At 41.4% G+C, this 25,079-nt stretch overlaps 1 protein-coding gene across 3 annotated transcripts in view; it reads left to right on the top strand.

Annotated features, from left to right (window-relative positions):
• Positions 1-569: 569 nt before the first annotated feature.
• RFX8 (regulatory factor X8) overlaps positions 570-25,079 on the top strand; it is a 47,937-nt gene continuing 23,427 nt past the window's right edge. Inside the window, exons 1-6 of one of the 3 annotated variants that reach the window (XM_063392605.1) lie at positions 570-674; positions 4,262-4,392; positions 14,484-14,626; positions 19,411-19,534; positions 22,255-22,316; positions 23,781-23,867. In XM_063392605.1, coding sequence (XP_063248675.1) covers positions 14,556-14,626; positions 19,411-19,534; positions 22,255-22,316; positions 23,781-23,867 — 344 coding nt within the window. In that variant the 5' untranslated portion in view covers positions 570-674; positions 4,262-4,392; positions 14,484-14,555. Of the gene's footprint in view, positions 675-4,261; positions 4,393-14,483; positions 14,627-15,913; positions 16,086-19,410; positions 19,535-22,254; positions 22,317-23,780; positions 23,868-25,079 lie in introns of those variants that run through there. The other 2 variants (XM_063392604.1, XM_063392603.1) reach the window with 2 other exon arrangements.

Here is a 25,079-nt window from a genome sequence, read left to right as displayed (position 1 = left end):
AAAACCCCAGATTTTGTAACCCTCCTGGATTCACTAGCCCACTGTTAGAAGCAGTGATGTTTTTCCCATTTGGTGGAAAATTTAAGCCTCTATCTAAGTCCTTCAGCTGAGCTTGCGTGGTAGGAGGCTATTTCATATGTTTGTGTGGCTCCCTCCCTGGGACTCTGCATCCTCCTTGTTCACTGATCTCTTCCAAGGATCTGCTGAGCCAATGGCTTCTCTGCTGCCTGTGTACAAAGAGCTTTCCCCCAGCCAGGTTCTCCACTTTCTGGTAGAAAGAACTTTCTACCAGTTGTCATGTTTCCTTTGCAACAGTCAAGTTCTCCTCTGTAACAAACAACTCCTTTACATGTCTGCCATGCCAGGGCAATGGCTCCCAGCCCCAAAAATGGCTTGGCCTGGCCTAAAGCTTCTTCCTTGGCCACACTGCGTACTGGTGGTGTGGGGGAAGCTGGAATAGAACGTGATAAAACTTGTTTGCCAGAGTTGCCAAAGGTGAATGTGTTTTGCTTCCTTGTTTGCAGCACCTTGACAAGGTCAGGTGGAAGCATCTGGCAATGAGTGACTCACTCAAGGCTGCCTGGTGAGTCAGCACTGCAGGCTGGCAGGGCTCAGGAATGCTGATGGCTGGGTCTCCTGCTTTCCCTGTGGTTGCCCTAGCAAAGCTCTCATGGGTGAGTACAGAATGGAAATATCTCCCATAATGAGGATTTCCCACTGCAATTCTTGGCAAAGCTGAATTGCTGCAGATTTACGAGTTTCCATTCAGATCTTCTCTAATTCCTCTTTTGAAACCCCATTACCTCCATCTGTGTTGTCTTTTGCATCAATCAGCCATTTTTACTTGATGGGCTGTTTTTGTGCTTGTTTTGTTTCTTACAAACTCTGATAGAATTTCACCAGCTGAATTTTGTAGACTCCTTCATTATTCACATCTTGTGTGCAAACAAATGCAGCCTGCACAAGGAAAAAAATACAAATCAGCATAATTTTGTTTTTCTAAGAAAGCAGAGAAGTTCTGAGTTCTACCCAAATCAAAGCGGTTTCATTGCTAAAAGTATTAACTGACAAAGATGACAGTACCACAGCAAAAAGATCCAGAAACATTGCCCAGAAATTTTCTTCCAACCCTAGAACTGATTATTTTGCAGCTTTTCTTTCAATGGCATTCAGTAGTCGTGGGTCAAATTCAGTCTGATGTTGAAGAGTGGCCAGATTTAAACTTTAAATTTTTTCCCCCATAATTAAGGGAGAATGGGGTCTTTACTCACAGGTTAGCAGGGTTTGTCGACAGAGCTTTGAACTAGACTTGAATGGGGAGGGGGATAGTGCCAGGCTTGCCTGTGACAAGCTGTGAGATGACACACCAAGGTTAGAGGGATGGAGGGCTAGCAGGGGCCCTCAGCCCGTTGCTGTGAGACAGTCCTACCCCTGGGTCATGGCAGTCCCTGGAACAATTCAGCCTGGGGGAGAAGGGCTTGAGAGCAACCCTGCAGAGCAGGACTGTGCATGTGGGTGGATGAGAGGCTGGACATGACTCAGCAATGTGCACTCACAGCCCACAAAGACAAACGTGTCCTGGGCTGCATCCAAAGCAGCAGGGTGAGAGAGGGGATTCTGCCCCTCTGCTCCACCCTGGTGAGGCCTCTCCTGGAACCCTGGGGTGCTCAGCACAGGGAGGACATGGACCTGTTGGAACAGGTCCAAAGGAGGGCCACCAAGATGATCACAGGGCTGGAGCACCTCTCCTATGAAGAAATTATGAGAGAGTTTGGGTTGTGCTGCCTGGAGAAGAGAAAGCTTCAGAGAGACCTTATTACAGCCTTTCAGTACTTAAAGGGGCCTACAAGAAAGATGAGGACAAACATTTTAGGCTTGTTGCATAGGACAAGAGGTCATGATCTTAAACTAAAATAGGGTATATTTAGACTAGATTTAAGGAAGAAAATTTTTACAATGAAGGTACTGAAACATTGGAACAGGTTGTTCAGAGAGGAAGCAGATGCCCTATCATTGGAAATGTCAAGGTCAAGTTGGGATGGGGCTTTTGGCCAATCTATTTGAAGATGTTCCATCTCATTGCAGGGGGCTAGACTAGAAGACCTTTAAAGATCTTTTCCTACTTAAACTATTCTGTGATTCTAGAATTCTGTTAGTACTCCTGAAGGCCACCATGTTCCCTTCAGAGTGATCAATGAGAGTTTGCAGAGGGACAGTGGGTAACAATTTTGTCTTTACAGATCATGTGGTATCAGCAAGGTGGATGAATAAGTATGTAGGCAGACATCCTCATAGACCATCCAAGACCATTCTCAGTCTGTAGGGCTAGTGGAGCTGGGGTTTAGCCCACGCCTGTTGTATTCAACCATCTTAACTTCTTAAGGACGGTATCTACTGGGAAGAGGGCCTTGGAATAGCATTAGTCACCATGGGCCAACCCTCGGGCCAGCACCTTTCCACAAATGAGGGGTGCTGATCACCAGGGGTGAGCAGCTGGGAGAGTCCCTGTCACTAATTAATTAACACAGGAGGGGAGATTCCACAAAATACTAGTCTCAATTGTGCACTGGGCTAGGATGTTATACAGTGCACAGGGCTTGTACTCATCCCTTCCTTAGAGGTTAGTGCCTTCTCCTCTGCACCAGCTCAATTGCTTGCACCATTTGAGGACTAAATTAGATCATTTCACTGAGCAGCACCGGTCAAAATAAGCACATGTGATAGCACACCCAAGAGGGCAGTGACCTGAAGTGTGATGGTGCAGGTGAGGGCTCAAGCAGAGGGGTAAATTTCACCAGGTCAATCAAATATTGTACTTTTCTAAAAAAAAAAATCTTTATTGAGTTACTGCCTATTTTCAGAACATGAAGGATTTGGAACATACATCTGACAAGGTACATATTTGTTTATTTATGAGAGATGCTGACATCTAGAATAAAAGAAAAAATATTATGTAGCCACTTTTGAATTACTGTTGTCTTGTAATATGACATTTCTGAAGGGTTTTTTGTCAACAGACTTTACATTGTACAAATATTCTTGGTCATTTTAGACTGGAAGTTTTTCCTTTGGATTGTGTCAACTTTAAACCCTCTTGACAAAGAAGATACTTTTCTTTCTTTTTCAATTCACAGCAGGAAATCCTCATCACAAAAGTCCCATTTCAGAATCTTTTAGCCAGATTTGACCATGAATTGTAGAAGGGGATTTCTTTCAGAGCAGAGCAAAAAATGTAATAGACTTTTTGTCATGTGTTTTAACAGAAAATGCTATTTATGATAACTCTCTGGAAAAACAATGTCATTTAATGCTCGTGGGAGTCAGCATCAGATGGTGACCTGTTCCCCATTATACAAGCTTTTGTCAGCTCTTGTCTAGACCAAAGCAGTGTCACACACATGAGTGAGAAGTCATGAGCTCTTAGGAAATTCCAGCAAGTGCAGAAGGCTGCAATATTTCTCACACGCACAGATTAGTACCCTCTTGGTGTTTTCCTACAATGCTGACTCCAGCCCAAGTCTGTTGTCTCCAAAGCACTCAGTAGTCTGGGTCCCAAATTCATCTGAAGTTCCTGTGTGAAGACTATGATGTCCAGCTTTGTTCCTCACTAGGCAGAGAACTTCCCATAATGGCATATCCCATCTTAGGGGGAATGGGCTCCCCTAGAAACTATAAACATTACAAGCCTGCTTCTTTTGTGCCAAGTGCAAGACCTCTGCTTTAAACCTCCCTTCTTTCTGCTGTTTTTACCATGGCTCTCAATAAAACACACTGCCTGTAATGCAAAGGTGTGGTGACAAAGCCTTTTTCACACGTGCACCTGCATGTGTCCATGCAGCTGTTACCAAAAGACACCAGAAAAGGTAACTGCTTACACTCTGAACATTGATTACCACAGGAAGGAGAAACCATTCAGGGATGTAAAACAGTTTTAGGTTGTTACCTAAGAGGGAAGTGTTCTTTTCTCTTTTAAAAACTCAGGGTATCTGGCCCAGTCCTACAGAGACTCACAAATACATCCTCATATTAGCCCTACTATTAAAGGGGAATGAGCAGTTCTGATAATTGATCATAGAGTCGTCAGGGCTTTGTGTTTGTTGAATTGATTTCCCTTACTCAAAGCTGTAGGATCATGTTCTATAGGTGGATGGGCTTTCAGTGTTGTAGCAAAGGAACATAAGTCAGCAAAATTTTTGCTAAAAAAGAAGAAAATACTTCCTGCTCCATGATTTTGTGTTTGTATTGTGTATTTTTCCTCCAGGTCTCAAAAGACAAGCATTGACTGAAGTCACAGATATAGCAGAAGATACTGTTCCTAGGATGGGGATTCCCCTGCACTAGTTACTTTAATCAATCAGTTTGAGATAGAGATACACATCTATATATACACAGGTAAGGGACAAGCAGAGCAAAAAAAAATAAAAACACAAACCACATAAATCTTTACATTTCAACAACTCCAGAGGCTTGAGCAAGTCAAATGACAGTCAAGAGACATTCCCTTCAAATAATCTTTGAGCTATGACCACCATGCAGAAGGATGTATTTCATAATAACAAAAATAAACAGTGATATAAAAGGCAGATAGGAATGTGCAGAGCAACAGAAATTATTTTTCCAGAGGTATTCTATCCTCAAATTGTTACGCTCTCAGCTGTATAATTTGTGTTTCACAACATCTATTTCATGAGACCAAGAGGGGATAAATTTTATTCAGATCCCTTCTATACCTACATTGAAAAGGAAGTAAACATTATGCCATCAAGAAGCAGCTTAAAGCTTGGATTCTGTGGATGAAGAAGGATTGGCAGGAGATGTCATTACATGTCAGGCTCCAGTTTGCCACTCTTACACCATGGTCACTGTACAGGGCCAACCTCCTCTGGCACAGCAGGGGTTACCAGACTTCTTCACTACATAGCACGGAAACAGCCTAAGACTAAAGAAACCAGTTGAGGAATAAATGCCCTGGCAGAAAGATACTGAAGGTCAAATTCTGGGCCTAGTCTATAGCTCTATTGTGTTTGGATATCAAAGCAGATAGCTGAAGTATGCATGAGTGTGCATTCATTCACTAATAAGGGGTTACTGCAGTACATTTTCTCCTGATCCCTTTTTTCTCCTCAGCTCAGTGCTTTCACCCATGGTGAGGTCCCCAGAAAGGTTACTGCTGTAGAATGATAAAATTGCACTTAGATAATGATGACAATTTTCAAAGAACTCCGTTTCTACATGGGCTCATACATGAAATAAACACTGGCTAAACCCAGCCTCTAAGAGTTGCTGTATACTGAGAAAAGGAGAACTATAAGGGCCTGAGTTAGAAGCCCATGGCAAGTCCCAGTTGTTTCAGAATATTACAAGTTACTGTAAGCACTGTGACTAAAAGCTACATTGCACTGGCTTTGCAGGGTGACTGGCAGCACCACTGATGTGGCAAACACTGAAACTGGCCACAGCCTGGGCATTTCATCCTCTCTGTTCCAGAGCCTTAAGAACCATTGCTTTTGGAGAAATGCACAAGTAGGTTGTTCATCTCCAAGCTACACAGCTTGTGGTTAAACCACACTCAGCTGAAAATGTAAAAGCCTGACAAGGCTGCAAAATGCTTTTCACTGTCACAGGTAGAATTAGCAACAATATTTATGAGGGCTGAACAGAAAAAATCTGATATTGTGTGTGCTGATTATTTCTGTCCCTGAACAGAAGTTCCCAGGTCCTTATGCTTCAGGCATTTCTGCTAGAGCTGAGAGCAAGCCTTCTATATCTGTGTCAAGCTGCAGAAGCTACTTTAAGAGCTCAAGCACACTTTCCTGGTTAAAACCAAACCTGGATATTGTGCCTAACAGACAACACCACCTCTCTATTTATTCAGGTATTTTTAAATTTATTAGAAGCAGTCACTACGTTATTAGGTTCTTTATAATTAAAACAGGTGAAAGAACAGGATTAACTGGCAGAACATGAGCAACTACCCAACAAAAACAAACAGAACAAAATGCCACATTTAATAATATTACTAATAATGAAAAATTACTTTAGGTTTAACATGCACATCTTTCTTCCCAACCGTTTATCACAGGGTTAAGAGTTTTTACCATGTGTTAATAGTTAACAAATTTGGTTTCAGGAAACTGAAAAAGCCTTGTCATACACATGCTCAAATTATCTTAATTTATTTCAACCTAGCACACAGTGAATGCTAACTCCTTTGTCATTAATATGTTCATCCATCCCTTATTTGAGGTTCTCCTAAATCCTTTGACTCCTCCCTGAAGGTGATAATCCACTCTTTAATTTAAGAGTCATGTCTTATTGCATCCATTTTTGCAGGAGCAAGAAGAAAGTTGAACCTGCACAGAATAACATAAGGCACTGTAACTCTTGATTAAATCTCATTTTTGAAGTAGAATTTGGCCCAAAGGAAGTTAGCAAGCATTTCAATAATAATTAATCACCGCATTTAAAAGAAACTTTTTTTTAATATAGAGTTCTATATAGAAAGATAGTTTTTATATAGTTTTATATATATATATAGTTTATATAGTTCTAAAACTATGCTAAATTGCTCACCTGAAGTAAGAACTGTAGATGCTGCTTTGTGTTTTGTCTGTTAAAATACAACGTTGCTCCGACCATCACTCGTACTCTCTTAACCCACCTAATGAGATGATGTACAAGGAATAACACCATAAAACTTTGCCTATGGCTTCTGATGTGTTTAAATGCAATGTTTCAGTGTTCTGACTGACCATGGTAGCCTGCTGTTAATAGGATTTGCTCAGGAGAACCCTTACTGGAGGTTCTTGTTAATTCCCAGCCAGGCTTCAGCAGCCTGCATGAAAGGAGGTTTCATCTTGATATGATTTTCATGTGTTAATCTGCTTGTGTGCCAGGAACTGTTAATGAAGGAGGGGCAGCTGAAGGAAGCCACAAGATGAAATAGGAGAGAGTGGGGGAAAAAGTAATTTGGATGGCAAGGTGTGGTTGAGGGTTTCAGAGATGGAAGATTCCTTCCGACAAAGTGGGGTGAATATGCCCCTTTACCGAGGCCTCCAATTAAAATTGAAATGAAAGAACCCATGAGAGTGAGCCAGAGCAGAGAAGAAAGACTTGTGAATATTCACTTTACTGGAGAAGCAGAGGCTCACCTGCAAGGTACTTTGTGGTCCTTAGTGGTTCAGCTGCTGGAGTGCCACACTCTGGCTCCTGGCCTCTGTGCCTCCCCACACAGTGAGGAGGAAAACAAGAGAAGCAGGTGCACCCCCCCAGCTCTCATGCCAGCAGAGAGCCAGGTCATGGCTGGGCTTCTTCACATGCATTTCCACATGGGTAAAGAGTAGCTGTATGGAAAACAGCATTTGAGTTTAGGGTATGAAAAATGGGTATTGCATAGGCCACAGAAAGGTAGCCTTTGCATTTTAATTATGTATATTTTCTTGGTCATGCTACATTTCTACACAGACTGTAGCCATAGCTGTGACTGTAACCTGCAATTAAGATGCAAGCTCTAGAAAAATGTTCTGTACTATCTAGAATTTGTAAAGAAGTGACTGTGCGTAGCTTAATAAAATATTAACTGCAATTTATGCAGAGATTTCTTAACTAATTGCACCCTTAGGTACACTAATGCCCATAAATGGTGTGAGTGATAAAATAATTCCAGGGTAACTTCTACAAACAAAATGTTTGACATCTGTTTTGTAGCTAAGAAAATTGGAAAAAGACAAGATGACAGCTGCAGAAGCATGAAAAAGTATGTCATAAGATTGTCTGCTATCATTCATATAGATCACTTGACTGTGATGGCAAATTAAATCATGCTGTTTTCCAAGATTCTCTCATAGGCAAAATTGTATATCCTCTAAACAAAAGCTTTGTGCATTCCTAACAATATGTTAGGATTTATCTCAATTATGAAAACCATTAAAGATTTGAATTAAAAATATTTTTCCCTGTGGCCATTAAGGCTTCAAATTATAGAAAACATCTCTGATTCTACATTATTGTTGCACAGTCAAAAGGAGAATAATCCATTGTCTTCTTGATTATTTTCAGGACAGTGGTGGAAATACATTACAAATATTTGAAAACATCTTGGCAAATTGCAGAAACATCACAAAATCTTGTTAAGTACTGTTTCTGTCAAAAGTCAGATTCAAGGGAAGACTAATTTTAAATACTATAGGTTAACAATCTTTTAGGTTTTTAAAATTTTAAACAGTTATAAAAAATCTATTAAAAATAATCCCAGGATATATTGAAAATATTTAAGCAGATAAGAAATCTCTGTGCTTTGTTTATCTGAGGGCAACTAGGATGGCATATGAGAGAAAAATATCCAAATATGCAAGGTACATTCTCTAAAATGCCTCTTAAAACTAGATTTTATCTAAATTTTGCCCAAATTTTTGTCTAAATTTTCCCTAGTGATTGTGTCTTCCCTGATGGTTGCACTACCACTGGCTGCAGTAGCAATGAGGTTGCCAGACTGGAGTCACCCTTTATTAAAATTGGTTCCACATTTAAGATTTTAACATTCAGCAGAAATGTCAGTCAAAAGTAAAGGGCAAAACCCTTCTCCATACTCTGAAGTGCCCCCCATACTCTCTGTGCCTTTCAGGTAGACTCCTGCTTAGTAACTAAGCAACCATATCCTGCATCTCTAACTCACATATTTTGATATTACCAGAGGATTTGCTTTGGCAAAGTTTACATTGAATCAATTGTAGGTCTGCAGCTCAAGTCTGAAATGTGCTTGTTATAAAATCGTGAATATAATACTTCAGTGAATAATTGTAGGGCTGCAGATCATCCCATTTATGAATACAGTAATCCACATCGAAATTTTCAGTTGGGAATGTATCTTCTACAATAAATCAAGAAAAGTGAATTTAAGCCCCATGTATCTTTTGGCCTATATTGATACCATTTTTAAAAATAACAAGTTGAGTGTGAATGCTTTTTGTCCCACTGACTATAATACTGCCTAGGTTTGCTTTGCTTTATCCTCAAGGAGCATAACATTTAGATAGAATAAGTAATCAAAACAAAGTCAATAGAAAATTCTGAACCTCCTTTTGGAAATGCAACATTTGAATTAAATGTTTGCCTCCCATGAGTAAGTCACATGGGCATTTTCACAGAGAAGTATTCTGCTAGTAAAGCTCACATGATCGCATATTCATAGAAAACAAATATGAAAGGATTACAACCACAGTTAAATGGAAGTTCCCTTTTGAATGCAAATGAATACTTAGGGTATGTATTCACTCAGCTCTTGTCCCTGCTCATGCAAAACTCCAACAGTACCAACCAGAGGGCCAGTCCCACATTGCAAATAGCACACGGTCAAAATAAGAAGTTTGCAGAGGTGGAAATATTTTATGTAAGCCATCTGAGGAGCACTTAGCAGTAAGGATAGTATTTGTAAGGGTCAGAAATGATGGAGTGTAGTTCAAGATCAGGATCACAAATCAGGACCATAAATGAAGGATGTTGATCAGTCCAGAGTCCCTCCATGGCTGGTCACAATCCAACCACCCCAGAGCTCCTTCATGTCAGTGCAAAGCTATGGGGCCAGAGTATAAACACACAAGCTACTCAAAGGGGAATTTCAAATCCAATTTTTCACAAAGGTTGATTTTGTAATTTATTCCAATGAAAACAGAGAATATCAATTGGTACAGCAGACATCTTGTCGTCCTAAACCATATCAGTCTAATCTAATTCACTAAATTGGGAAAAAGAAGCACTCATTCTACCAGAGCAATTGTTCCCAACCTTTATCAGCCATGTGTTTGCTGCTAGCTTCAGTTCCAACACAATCTGTGTGGGCATACAGTATCTGTATCTAGTCTAGCTGTATGAACTGGCCCAAGTAAAAGATTTCTCTTGATAAAGTTTGCCTTGGCTGTATCTGTACACTGCTGCAGCTAGAGCAACACTACTGCCAGCATCATAAATGAATGTTCTACTTATTTGAACAAAAGCCAAGCATAGACAAGTCACAAATGCTTCAGATGCAATTAAGAAAGAGACCATGCTGCAGTCATGGAATAAATTAGGTGATCAGGGATGTCTGGAGGTTTTCTAATTCACCTCCCTAATCAAAGAGGGGTGCTGGTGGATCTGAACAGTTTAGATGGGTCATGGTACTTCGGGTTTCATTGTTCCTACAGTGGTTGGGCTTATTATGTCTGTTAGGGTGTTTTTTCTCTCTCTCATATTTATTGGTAATCTGAGATAAAATATTATATGAAAATGTCAGTTATGTAAGTATAAGCAAGGCATAAATCATGCTATCTCCTACTATTTTTTTCTAGTCTGAAGGGTAGAACAAGATTTGTAAAAGAATAATAGGAATACAGAACTGTATGCATTTTTAATCATACCACCCATGACACTACATGCATATAATGTTTCTCTGACGTACCATTTGGCCTAACATATTCAGAAGGGGAGAAGATAAAACATGAAGTGATATCATTAATGTAACCTATGCTTCACCCTCAAAAATTACTGAGGCAGGATCTGTATTTTTTACAATAAAATTCAGTTTCAGAGGAGCTAACTGTTAACTGCATTGTCATTTAATTATGTCAGACACTATGCTGAATCTTTCAACAAGTACTTTCAAGAAAATCATTGGTTAATGTAGCTATTTAAGTGAAACATTTTCACCTTTTGTTTTAATTAAGAAAAAGAAAGCGCCTCTTTTCACAATAAAGTCTGTATTTATTTTTGTGGAGGAGGGTGATGTTTATCTCTTTCCAAAACTTTTGTAGTTGGACTTTACCATGCCTACATTTGAAAGCTGCCCTTAATGCCATTCCTTACCTCAGAACTAATTGATTCACTGTGTAAACGTTCCTGACACACAAATGCAATCAAGGGTCTTTTGCATGTTGTCTGCAAGCCAGGCACAGGAGCTAATGTAAGAGCTGCTGTTTCTAGCCTCTGAGATAGATGGAGCTTTTCTGCATGACTAACACTGCTTTTATTGCACAGATTTTTTTTTGTGTTCAAATTACTCTAACATGCAAACCTAGCATCAATATTTCAGAGTTTATAGCACAGCTGTTAATAATAGATTGTCTTATTAAACAGAAAGTTAACTCCAGTATGTATCCAAAATGCAGAAAACAAAACAAAACCACAAAAAGAATGTATAGGGAAGTATCATAAAGTGCTATTTCTACTTGGAGGAGCAAGCACAACATTTTCTGCCAAGCAGAAATGAAGCAGTTGCTTTCTTCTGCAAGCATTACCTCAGCCTCTTCTGGACAGATAGGCTTTTATCCATTCCTCCATCTTCATGAGTCACTGTATAAACTGTTTGGCTGCCATAAGCTGGTCTAAAGAGCAAGAAATACAAAGAGCAGGTGTCAGCACACGGTGGAAACCACAGTCCTCAGCTCCTCAGCTTCCTAGAGGCCCTGCCCTATACAGAAGCATGAAGGGTGACCAGCAGGGCCCCGTGGGAAGTTTCACACCAGAGTCTCTCCAGACGAGAGGGACAGAGCTGCTCAGACAGACCCTGCTACCAGCTGTGGCTGGACCAAAAGCAGAAAATTAATTCATCCTTCACCCTAGTTAAAAGAAGATCAGTAGGTGACACTGCCCTGGGCAGCATCTGGAATTAAGGATGTGCCAACAAACAGTTAAGTGCTTCAGTTACTGTGTGGAAGAGATCTTCACCCAGCTTCTCCACCAGACACTCCAAAACCAGGTGATTTGAGATAAGTGAAAGAATGAATGATTGTCAGTGATTGTGTCCCATCTCAAGTCACCAGGTCTTAAGACTTTCCAATGGCTTTGCATCTTTCAAGAGCTCTTAGTCATGAAATGATTGCATTGTTTGAATCAGTTTATTCTAGTCATGACAGGACACATCCCAATTTACATATTATTTTGTGTTCCCAGCTCCCTCATTAATGTTTAATGCCTCAATTCAGCCATCAATCCCCACTCAGCAGAACGATTCAGCTAAGTACATATTTAAATTTAAGCACATTCTTAAACGCTTTGCTGAAATGAAGCAGTCTTACAAACATGCTGACATGCTTTGCTGAATTGGATTTTCATGCACGAAAGAGTTCACATGCCATAGGCACTTGGGAGATGAGTCTTCCTCTTCCTCATCTGCATTCATGTCCAAGTGCATGGCTTGTGAAGGACATAGCATGTTAAGCATTATACTTAAGGAGAAGGTTGTTGCAATCCTGTTTTGTTTTTGCTGCTGCTTCAAATCTCATGACACTACCAGGAACAAATTTTGTATTTGTTTGATTCTTTCAAGTGAACTATTTCAAACTAAAGTTTGAAAGATAACTATGACTGAAGATCTCTGCTCACAGTAAACTGATCAGATTTAGGTAATGCCTGATGCATTGGCATTATTCAGATCTCAGAGGAAGGGAAAAAGAGTAAACCTTTGCACAGATGTAATTTTGTCCTTGATAGGCCAACTAGTAGAGATAAAAAACACACAAGAATACAAACAAACAAATGTCAAACCAATAAAATGTACCGACACATTTCTCAAATTGGGAGACTTGCCTTTGTCCAACAGGACTCTTACACTGACAGTGACCCAATTCTTTTAACTTTTCATGTGGAAAAGTTAATGATACATTGCTCCAGGACTTTGGTTTGGTGGGTGTGAGGGAAGGATTTGTATTTTTGATTTTCCTTTTCAAGCTCTTTTACCATCCTTCCTACATGAGAATGAATGCAATAAATACCCTTCAGGCCTTTGAAACTCTTAAGAGAAACATACAATTTACTGTAGTCACATGTGTTCATTGCTGCTGGTCGTGGTGGAAGCTGTAGTAGATTCACTTGCTTTAGTGATCGTTTCATACATACTTTTGCTTAGGTATTAAAAGATCTTATCAAGCACTTATTTTTAAAACTCTAAGTATCTGAGAGATGTTAGCACTTGCTTTTACAAGACAGCTGTCACCAGCAAGAGCTCTTACAAAATCTGTTTACCTTACAAGGCATCCAAATCTCCCAAGGTATCCAAATCTTCTCTTGAGTATCAGATGAGGGGGCTGAGGGCAGACAGTAATCTGAATGGGCAATTTTGTGCTAAAGACATTCCTTACAACATTGTGGAGATGTCTATTACCTCAAAGTTTGGTTTAAATTTGTCCTAGTTACGGATGAAAGTCAGAGGAAGGAAGCTTTTTTCATACACCTTTTAATCTGTTTAACCATACTCCTAATTTTATACCAAATCTTTTTTCAGTCAAAGTGCATGTTCATTATATACTCTGTAATTTTATGCAAGGAGTATGTCCATGACAGCAATAAAGAGCTTTGCAGCTTTCAGCTTATGCAAGAATAAAGACTTACTACATCTTGACCTATCCCATATCCACCAGTCCTATCGGATTGGTTTAAAGTGAAGAAACTGATTTCAGGATTCCAACCAAATTCTACTAACAGCCTGGCATTTAAAGTTAGAATCCCTTCTCTCCCACCCACTTCCCCCAGCTCCCCCCCCCACCATGCCAGAAAAAAAAAAAAAAAAAAAAAAAAGAGCAAGTGTTAAAATTATCTGAAAGGTAAAGAGTCATTTTTGGAAAAAAATGGGAAAGCCTTAATCAAAAAAATATGTCAAGACCTGAAAAGCACACGGATCTATCTCATTATCTGCAAGCTGGGCAGGAAAAATGCTGCGATATAATTTGTATCCCTCAAGCCATGGGCAGTAACTGGACGGGTTTTTGTGCAGCATTTGCTTCTTTTCATCAAAACCTTTCTGAGTATCAGGTGTTGTACAGGAACTTTCTGATCTGTGTCATTTCCCTTACTTCAGTCTGCTACCACAGTAATATTCTATTTACCATTCTTCAGTTTTAGCTAAGTTGTAAATGTTTTTTTGCAATCTTTCCTGCGAAGTTGTCTTTGGGCCTGGGGAACTTCACTGTGTAGAACTTCAGATAGTCCCAAAAAGTCAGTTGTTGGTCATGAATGTTGAGAACTATGACCAAGACTCAGAAGCACATGCAAACACATAAGAAAGCCTGTTGTTGGAAACTGGAGATGAGGTTTCCCCTTCCTTAGGTGCATGGAGTGGAGAGCACTGCTCTGAGTGCAGAATGGACAGGCACACCTGAACTGCCAGTGAGTGTCCCAGGCAGCATCCACTGCCAGACCTGCCACAGAAGCTCCGGGAGTACTGAGATGGCCTCACCACACAAGCCTTACAGCTGCTGCAATGTCACTGTTGTTAGCTCTTACAACAGCTACTTCAATCCGAGAAAGCTTTCTCTTTACAGTGTTTGCAGGAGTATTTGCTGTCTAAATTGAATGTCCCACAGAGGAGGTCAGTAGACTGCAGACATACAAAATCAAGACCAAAAGCTGCAGCTACTGAGGGAAGCTTCCCAGTCAGGCATTAAGTACAGTTATTGATGGCAGACTGTACTGGTTACAATGCATGTACTAACACTAACCCGTGTTTTTGGCAGACAGCGTTTTCAAGGCTTTGGTTCAGGGGCCCTTGAGTGAACATCATCTTCCCATGGGCTTCTCAACACAGCATGAGGCTTCACAGATTCAAAGCAACCTGTACCATACGTGACATCTGTGTGCGCTGCTCCTCAGAAACAAGGTACATCAAGGGACCAGAAAACCTGTAACCTGCCACCTTGCATTCCCTTTCCTGGTGTAATGCTCCCTACCCCCACCTTAATACTGCTGTCTACCAACGTGTTAGCTTTGGTCATATTGTCATAACGAAGGAAGCAAGCCAGCCTGTGTCATACATGGAGATTTCAGGAAGCTAATTAACAGGAGGGAGCTGTGGGAGTTTCTGAGAAGCTGAGCTCTGATGTAAACCAAAGCCATGAAGTAGTAAGCTTTTAGATGCTGCAGCCATACATAATTTATGTTTGTCAGTCACATGGCAGCAAAGCTCATTTTGCATAATGGATACTTGTGATGGAAAAGTGCTTACAGGGTTTCAGCAGAGCAGACAGACCTTTCATCTATGTGTATCAAAGGGAAATTAAACAATTATGGGAGTTTGCAGCATTCCTGTTGAAAACTCTCAAAGTAAGGCTTTAAAGATGTGCAAAACCTTCTAAGATGGCACACGTGATCCCAGAGTCATGGAATCATAGAATGGCCTGGTTGGAAGGGACCATAAAGATCACCAAGTTCCAACCTCCCCTGCCAAGGGCAGTGACACCTTCCACCAGACCAGGCTGCTCAAAGTCCCATCTAACCTGGCCTTGAATACTTCTAGGAATGGACAATCCACAGCTTCCTTGGGCAACCTGGACCAGTGCCTCACCACCCTCACAGTAAAGAATTCTTTCCTAACACATAATCGAAACCTACGCTTACTTTGAAGCTATTCCCTCTTCTCCTGCCACTGTGTGATACTCAGGAAGTACCGCCGCACGATCGGCCATTTACACCGCTTTCTGATTTGGACTGAATTTCTCTTCTCGCCTGCAGTTCCTATTAAAAAAAAAAAAAAAAAAAAAAAAAAAAAATATATATATATATATATATATATATATATATATATATCCCATCTGGCAGAGCAGTGAGTGCCGGGAATGCCACTTCTCGCCTACACCGGGGCCGCGCTCCCCCGAGCTCTCCGCAGGGCGCAGCAGAAACCACTGCGGGAAGCGCCGAGGAGCGCCCGAGCCCCGCGGGGTCGCCCGGGGAAGGCGGGGGGAAGGCGCGGGGATGCGCGGGGCGGGCGCGGGGAGGGCGCGGGGCGGGCGCGGGGCGGGCGCGGGGATGCGCGGGGCGGGCGCGGGGATGCGCGGGGAAGGCGCGGGGAAGTCGCGGGGCGGGCGCGGGGCGGGCGCGGGGAGGGCGCGGGGATGCGCGGGGCGGGCGCGGGGAAGGCGCGGGGAAGGCGCGGGGAAGGCGCGGGGCGGCGCGGGGCGGGCGTTACCCGCCGTCCGTTACCCGCCGGCCCCGGCCCCCACCGGCCCCGGCCCCACCGTGGCGGTCCCCATGGAGGACGCGGAACAGCAGGAGGTCTCGGAGCCGGCCGAGATGGCTTATTTCGGCCCCACCTCCCTCGCGTACCTCCCTGTCCTGCAATGGTGGGTGTTGTCCCCTCGCCCGCTGCCGGGGACGGGCCGTGGCTGAGGATGGAGCGGGGAGGTGGCGCGGCCGTCTCTCCTTTGCCGGGGACTCGCAGGATCTGCCTTGCCACGGGGAGTGTAGGAGCCTTGCTTGTAACTCTTCCCGCGGTTTCGAAGGGCAAGAGTGTGGTTTGCTGCAAAGGCCCCATCATCATGGTGATGCATGAACGGTCCCAAGAAAGCAGAGAAATTATCCTTAAAGACCATCTCCTGCCACAAGCCTTGGTGATATGGAGGTGGTTCGACATGGGGGAGACGGAACTTTGTCTCCGCCTGCCCACTGGCCGGGATCTGGCCCCTGGCAGCCACGCACTCGGTGCGATGCTGCAGGGCAGCTGCCGAGGCGCTCCCAGGCTCGGCCACTCGTGCCTGGTGGGCTCTTACAGCACGCAGGTGGCTGCGAGCAGGCTGCACCCTGGCACTCGGGGTGGTGCTGGGCGTCTGACATCCTCCAAGGTTATTTTTTCTTGTCGAGCTCCTTAATGAGACACTTTGTGTAGTGGAGGAAGGTTGTCACCATTGTTTTCTTGGGCTTTGAGAAGAGCATCACCTGCCATGTGACAGCCAAAGAAAAACCGGGGTTACTTTACTTCTCTCCCCACGCACAGATGAGTCCTGCTAGTAAATAATGTTGAAGCTTTTGTGAAAAAGTAACAACACATACAAACTTTTAACTCTTCATCAAGTAATCCTAAATAATTTTACTGCCCCTGTCAGTCATACTTTATCAGTAGGAATTAGTCTGTTTTTTCACCGTTTTCACTGCTCCATTTCAATAGGACTGAAGGAAGAGATTCCTACAAGGTCATTCATCCAACAAGTCTGAGACACAGCATAAAACTGAATCATAAGTGATCCTTGAAAGGATGAAGTAATGAATTTTTTTCATCATTACAACCTTCTTTTCACGTTTTGAAAAAATTTAAATGTTCAGCTTCACTTGTTGGTGCATTTCCAATAGCAAAGCAGATTCTGGTCCAGAAATGCTTTAACAGCAGACCTGCCAACCTGTACAATGGCCTTGCTGCTGAGGGTTCACACAGAATAGGTGGCAAACCCTAAACACTTGGAGTCTATGTGAGGTTCTAAAATCAATCAGATAAAAAACCCTATACAGTGAGTGGATACACAGTAGATAAATGGAGGAGGTCTTTCCCCCATGCTCTTTCTTCAACTTCTACCTTTCTCCCTTACCATGCTTTCCTTTTTTTTAATTTTTGTCTTTATTCACAGTTCTATTTTGATACATGCCATAAAAACTCAGGTTTTGAAAACCTTGGGGCTAATAAGCAAGAAGATGAGTGTTGTGCTCTTTTCTATGTGGATTGTTTTCCCGATAGAAATATTTTTGTATTATGTGTCAGCACTAAGAAGGTGTTTGACTTACTATTTGAAAAAGACTGGCAGCTTAATAGACAAAAAAGTCACAAAATGGAATTCCCAAGTACTTTGTCACTAAGTAGTTAAATGCTGAGGAAAAAGCAGAAATTGGCAGAAACCAGCTACTGGAGCATGAATTAATTTCTGATGCACTTCCAGTGACTCTTGTGTTATATTAAGGATGGATTTGAACCTAAGATTAATCTCCTCTGAGACTGCTCAATTGTGAAGGGTTTTGAGATGCTCTAGAAGAAAAAGCATTTCTTCCTGCTGGGAGGCAGAGCTCATCAGGACTCTTACATAGAATAAATTTCATTTACCTTTTAGCCTGATGATGGGAAATACCCCATTAGAGCAGCAGATCCCCTATCTTCGGGTGCAGGTTCATGCTCAGGTCTAGCCAAGAGGCCTTTGCTTTGGATGGTGGGGCTGGAGGGGGTGGAGAGCTGGCAGGGAGCCCAGCACAGTCTCTTGGGTTGTTGGGTGAGGAAAGGGTCTTCCAAGAGGTATAAGTGAGGCATTTGGGGTCTTTTGCTATGGAGAAGGAAAGCTGGGGGGGGGGGGGGGGGGGGGGCAGATAGCATTCTTTGATGGAAAAAGGGGAGGAGGCACAAATAACAGGTGAGGCAAACATCATCAAGCTGCACAGAGACCATATTCTTGCTCAGTCAGTTCTAGCAGGCCAATTTGCTGTAGACCTTGTCCACTGTCTACTGCTAAAGCAACTAAGATAAACAACTGGGTTGCCTGAAATCAGGGTACTAAACCAGAGGATGCTGATTTAAAATCCAGCTGACTTATCACACCCAGTATATAAGAGAAGTCTGCCTTCCCAACCAACCCGATTATCAGTAAAGACACAGTGAGTAACTGGCACTGTGCTGCACTAGCTTTCAGCTGATTAATTAATTAAATATGCATAAATAATTTGGTAGAATGGAAACAGAGTCAGAGCAAGGAACCGCCATGATACGAGCAGTGTGTCATTCTTTGAAAATTAATCTCTCTGCTCCTTTGCTTCAGATTTGCTCCTGTATTTGTACTGTAACCTATCATCTTCTGACATCAAAACCATTGGCATTATTTTATAATTAAAGATAATTTTTTTTCCTGGTGAAGGTAATATCTTAGGCTAATAAGTAACCAAGTATACATTTTCCTCACCTTACTCACATAAATAATTGCATTTACTTGACTATGACCATTCTGATTAGCAGAATGAATCAGGGATTTGGCAAAAGGATGGATGTATAAACACCTAAGCCTGTTTCAGTCCTGGTAGTTCTGTTATATAGTAACAGTAAATTAAAATTCTGTTCTTCTATTAAACTTGTCCAAATATCAGTGAGTTTATATGAAGACAGAATGTGGTCCTTTTTAGTTTGTGCACTCTGTCCCAAAGCACCATATTGCACATTTTAGGTGGAAAAATGCTTATATTATTATTTTTGGTATAGTAGATACCTTTCTATTTAGAAGACCAAAGTTAGATCCTGTAATATAACAACATTTTGCCTATGAGAAATTCTAATACTGTCTGTGTTGGTGTTAATGTGATAATGGTATTACTGAGTTGTATTGTTTTAATTAAAAAAAAATTATGAGAATTAGTTAATTTCTTAGCAGTATCTCACATGACCTCTCATACATGTTGAAAACAAGGAAAATGGGGGTTTAAAATTTAAATATAAGCAGAGTATACATATATATATATTTATATGAAAAAGTATGTTGTTTCCCAGGATACAGATTGGCACAAAGGAAGTAGCTCTTTTTGATTCTATGCTTCTATAAAATCGAAGTGACTATTACAGAGTTCACTGTAAATCTGATGAACTATAAAAATCTAAGAATTCTTTCTTCTCACTCTGACATAAACCAATTGATGATTTTTGTTTTAAAGGCTAGCTGATAATTTCTATTTGTGTGGAGGATGCACTGTACCCTGTCGACTACTATATGAGCTGTATATTGAAACCTGCAATCCAGATTTCAAGATTCAAGTACATCCATCCACCTTTGGAAAGGTACAGAGTAGATAGGATATACAAGATAAGAACTAGGGATGCCTAAAGAGAAAGCCTGATCATCAGCTGTACATACTACATATTAAAGACATTAAATAACAGAGGAGAATGAATATGTAATGAATTATGCTTGTGCATTTTCTAATGTATTTCTGCTAAGCCTTCATGTAGATGCACTTGTACCAGAGGGAAGACTATTGTTTGTGATGGAGTTTATTTTCTTCAGAGAACTGGTGTATGATTCACTAGCAAAGATTTCTTTTGCCAATATATTTTTGAAGGTTTTACAGTTTTCTTTTTTTAGCAGCAGAAAGTTACACAAGTCATTCCAAGGAGATGATTCTTCTGTCCTTAAAATATATCTTTGGTTGTTACAAAATTTTATACTTTCTCTTTTCAGTATACTTGAGGAGATTTTGCTCCAAACATACCCTAAAAAGTTGTTACAGAGTCATCCAAGAAAAACAAATGCAGATATAGAACTGAATCTCCTTCTATCAGTTCTACTTTTCTGTTACATAGAGGTTGATACAACCCATGGAACAATTAACACTTAGAAATCCCAGTTGCAATCAACACCCATAGCTATTCAACTTTTTAAACAAATTAAGTAAGACAGAAAGCATTGTGATTATTTCTTGTTCAAGACTTCTTATTCAGACTTCAGAACTTCCTATTTTTTGTAGCTAACTTTCTATTAATTCCTGTAGTAAGAGCTACTAAGCATTGTTTTAACACAAGCCCAAAATAATTTAAGTACAAGTTGTACCTGAAGTCAATTTCATTCGTGTGGCTAACCCCATTCTAGGAATCATTTATCTCAATTCAGTTGAATCTATTTTTTTTTACTGGATAAGTTAAATCACGTCTGCTGGAAATTAATATTTGAGTGAGTGATCCAGTGTGATTTATTGCCACAGCTTAATGGATCATCACCCATCAGCGAAGGCCATGGGTTGAGTTTGCCTATGCTGACACAGACATTGGCCATGAAGCTTGTCACCTTAAAAATCTCTAGGTGGCCAGTGGAGAGACATAAGTAGTTACACATGTTTGTTCATGCTAAATGAGTCACCTCAGACAGCTCTGATGAAAGGGGCCTCAGAACTGCCATTTGTTTTTTCCCACTGACTACATAGTCTGCAGTGACTATCTTAGACTTCTCTGCCTTGTAGCCATGTAGATGAGATTAGTCCTATCCTGCCTGTACCCTTCCAGTCCTCCAGCACAGCTGAGTTGCCACCTCTAAGCTAAGCCTTTGTGTGGTTTACCTTAATGTGTTTTACTTTTAAGCTGTGACAGGCACAGATGAAGTGTGAGTCTGGTCACATGGAAGAGCTGAAGAGCCAAAGCTGCCATGGGCTGGTGCTTGCAACTATTTGCTCACAGCCTCAACCAACCCAGTGCTTTGCAGTGCAAATTAACACATCCCAAAGCAGCGAGCTGGGGTGCAGCTCCCCAGTGCCTTGAAATGGTCTGTCCTTCTGCAGCAAGAGACTGGACCTTGTAGCAAGAAGCTGAGGAGAGGAGGAACTACTGCAGTCCTGGTTTAACCTGAGTGCATCAGGTTACCACAGCCTACAGTGGGCTGAGCTATTAATAATTTACCAAGCTGTAGTAACCTGACTGTGCTCCATGTGTATGGACGGCAAGGGCTTTTGCAGCCCAGCCCCATGTGGATCAAACTGTGGTGACTGAGGACACTACTGCTCTCATCTGCCCTATCCCTCTGCCCAAATACATCGCTGTCTCTGTAAGAAATGGCAGCAGGGGAAGGATGTCTTGTGCCACAACAGCCCCAGTTTCATAGGCTGTCCTTTTAGAAAAATGGGATTATGCTAAACTATCAGTTTGAGAAAGGGAGCAGCTGGGGTGGGTGCATGCAGAAACATGCAATGAACAGGTCCATCATAAAAACCAGAGGTGCATGTTGATGAGTCCTTTATCAGGTCTTTGGACCAACACCACACTGTGCAGAGTCCAAGCTTTGTCCTGCTGAGTGGAGACTGTCCTCGCTAAAGGGAGTAAATCCTCTGTTCCTGCTATATTGGGAATATTAGAGTGTCCTGGGTTAGTCCTGGACCCAGGTGTCCTGAGTTAGTCTCTGTCTTCACAGGACAGCTCATGCAGAATAATCTTAGTGAAGTGGATTATTACCCTGCCAGTGTCTAATTACTCTGTAGAGCCCAGCCTTGACAGATGCTGCATGACCTCAGTTCACACCACCACAGTGGTCAAAAGGTTGCTTTGCAGCTTGATGGTTCAGGTCCTTGTAAGACAGATAAGTCTGTCCCTGTTGTGTCAGTACACCTTTCAAGAACCAGTGGGTAAATGGAACTCCTTGTGTAAGTCCTTCTTAAATGAATAAGGCTTGAAGGGTAGAGTATGGGACCATCAGGGCACCTTTACGTTCCCCCAGCTGATTGATCCTGCCCTGGCTGCAGGGAGCCTCTTGGTGTGAGCACTGTTTTCTAGTACAAACTATAAAAAAATTCCTACCTGAGAGAGATAATCCCTTAAATTACTTAGCCTTGGATCCACAAATGCCTGATTGAGTTTAGTTCAACAGTTACCATTTGAGAGGTATGTAAGAACAGGTATTAGCTTGGAAATGATGAAAAGCAAACAAAGTGATTAAAGACAAAAAAGTGTGCCAGATAAATTTTTGAATCTTAGAATGAATTTGCCAAGTATCTCTAATTTTCTGTTTGTTTATACAGCTTATTCAGTTAGTGTTCCCAGGCCTGGTGACAAGAAAACGGACCACAGCAGGGAGTATCAGGTATAGGGTTTGTGTCCTTTCTTTGAAAATGTTATTTATAACTATCCTAATAAAATTTTAAAGTGGCTGACTCTTCAGCCCCAGCACTGTGATATGGCAGCTGAATTGTTTATTGCAAATCTATAACACAACACAAGATCCAGAGTAATTAATGGTGTAACCAAGGATATTAAAATAGAGTTAATTCCATGAAAACCATCACATCAGATATGCTTTGGTAAGGCATGAATTCCAGATTGGACTGATTTTTTTTTTTTTGGACCTTAGTGCTCCAATTTGTCTTGGCTATTAACAGCAGGGTTTGCATGAAGCGTCTGCCAGACATCACAGCCTCACTGAGAGCTCTTCAGACACTGCACCTCTAGGCCAGGAAAGGTTGCTCTGGGATGCACAGGGGTGGCAGCCGTGAATAATGTCTGTATTGTGCTTTTTGTCCTTGCACACATCCATGGAGTGACCCAGCATATACTGATGGTCAGTGGAAATGCTGTACAGTCTCAAACCATAGAAATCAGACAACTCCAGGTCCTCCTCTTAAAGGTCCCTTCTTTTCCCTTCCCTCTCTTCTAGAGTGCAGAGAGTTTGATGCTTTTTCATATCCAAAGTTATACTTGCATGCTGAACATCCAGGGTAGGAAAAGGGATGTTTTAATGAATAATTTTACAAGCATTTTGTGTAGCTGTCAAGTATGGGCTTTGAGAACAACATGCCCTTACTTGATCTGTGACTTGTCTCCAGTAGTCTGGACTTGCTATCAGCTTGAGCCAGGAGATCCTTGGGAGTAGCTCACTTCACACACTCCTAGGCTTCTCCTCACAACAGACAGGATTTGGGATGGTGTTTGGCAGCCTCAGTGCTCTCTCTTCCCTTCAGCAGAAGGTTACCTGCTCCTGGCTGCAGGTGGCCCCAAACCACGGCACTGCTCCCCTGGCTCCTGGTGGCCCAGCCTGGAGGAGCCAGCTGGTGGCACCTTGGTAGCAGAGGTGGCAGCTCTGTTGCTCACTGAGCTCAGATAAATCTTAGAGGAAGTCTGGCAGTTTTCTTGAGTTTTAGCTTGCCATGACACAGATGGGCCATCCAGTCACTGAGCTACTGTAAATGAGGAACAGCTGCATTAAATCCTTCGCATTTGTGGGGATGTGGGGACTTCTGTCTGCTAAGAGCCTGGTTCTGACTTCACTAACTGTCCTGTACAAATCTGAGGCACTCCATTCACTGGCTTAAGTTTTATTTCATTTAGAAGAGGGTATCATTTCAGGACAAAAACTGTTAAAAGGAGTTTGTAAAAAGTTTGTGTAATTATTTTCTGTTTGGTAAAATAAGCATTCAACAGAATTTAAAAAAACATCTTTTTCTACTTGATCTTTTCTTGGTTAAATAGAATGATCATCTGCTTTCAAAAGAGGATTATTATTTATTTGCTGATGTTGAAAATCATACAGTTCATATTTTTTTATTTCTAGATATCATTATGATGGAGTAGCTATCAAGAAGGAGTCTTCCTTTTATGCGCGTTTTTGCTGTCTTCTGTATGAACAAAATTATCTCAGGTTTGTTTTTTTACAATGTTTTAATCAAAACATACCACGTGACAGTCTATATGTTTTCTGTCCATGAAAATCTGTAAATCATCTGTTGAACACTGACAGTAGCATTGTATTTTTCTTCTCACTATAAACTCTGTGAAAGTGCTGTGCCATTAAGTGCTGTGCCCTAATAGAAAAGCTGCATTTGGAAACAGACATTGCCTAATTAGACTGCCTAAAAGTGGACATTTTAGCCACGTAGATCTTAAGAGCAGGAACTCATGCTGAACCTAAAAGAAGAGCTTAATGTATTGAGACTCTAAATGGGAGCTCAAAAAAAACATATTGAAATAGCTTCTTGACATTCTGTCACCTTTCTCATTAAACAGTAGGCTGAAGAAGTGTATTAAAGTATAAATGACTGTGCTGTTTTGAAGAGTCCTACACACAATCATGTTATCTGGCATTTTTAATACTTGAAGCAGTACTTCAAAAATACATCATTCACCTGATTTTATAACATCAGATTTTTAAAATCACCTCTTGTAAGAGAACATCAATAAGAAAATGTGTAAAACAAGTAAAAATGGATTGCAAAACTTAAAAGCCTAAAAGCCTAAAGTGAATGTAAGATACTACGGTAGGTTAAAGGATAGACAGGAGCATGTTGTGAGCAGGAGAGGAAGAATTCTCATGGTTGAGCTCATGGTTCAGATAAACAAACCACAGGCTTGAATTGCTTCCCAGGGGAAAAAAAATAAAGAAGGGAAGGGAATGATAATGCTGCCATTCTGCAACAGTTTTGCACTCCTTTACACTGAAGAAAAAAATTAGGTGCAGAATATGCCTTGGACTTTGACGACCAGGCTTGTATTCTCATTCTCATTCTCTTCCAGTCTTGTCCATTACTTCAGTGTGTATATTGGTGAATTCTCTAATTAGGTTTCTGTTCTTTAATATGGAGATACAGCATTATTCTATGGCATGAATGCTAGGGGCATACAAGTCAGCCTATAGAGACCCAGATATCTGGTGATGCTGAAACTGTTTCTGTGACATTTTATATAATATTTACTTAACTGAGTCCACTCTTTGGAAGAATATAGAAAAATTACACCCATAGGTTTATTGCCTTTCTTCACAGGTTTTATGGCAGGTAATGTAGCAGAAATCCATAGAGGGACAAGGGTAAATGTTGAGACAGGACAGAGGATCAGGTTCTATAGATGATCGACT

The sequence above is a fragment of the Prinia subflava genome, chromosome 3 (genome assembly GCF_021018805.1).
Source record: "Prinia subflava isolate CZ2003 ecotype Zambia chromosome 3, Cam_Psub_1.2, whole genome shotgun sequence".
Classification (NCBI taxonomy): Eukaryota; Metazoa; Chordata; class Aves; order Passeriformes; family Cisticolidae; genus Prinia; species Prinia subflava.
The sequence above is the reverse complement of the archived record's forward strand: the minus strand, read 5'-3'. Positions and strand labels throughout refer to the sequence as shown.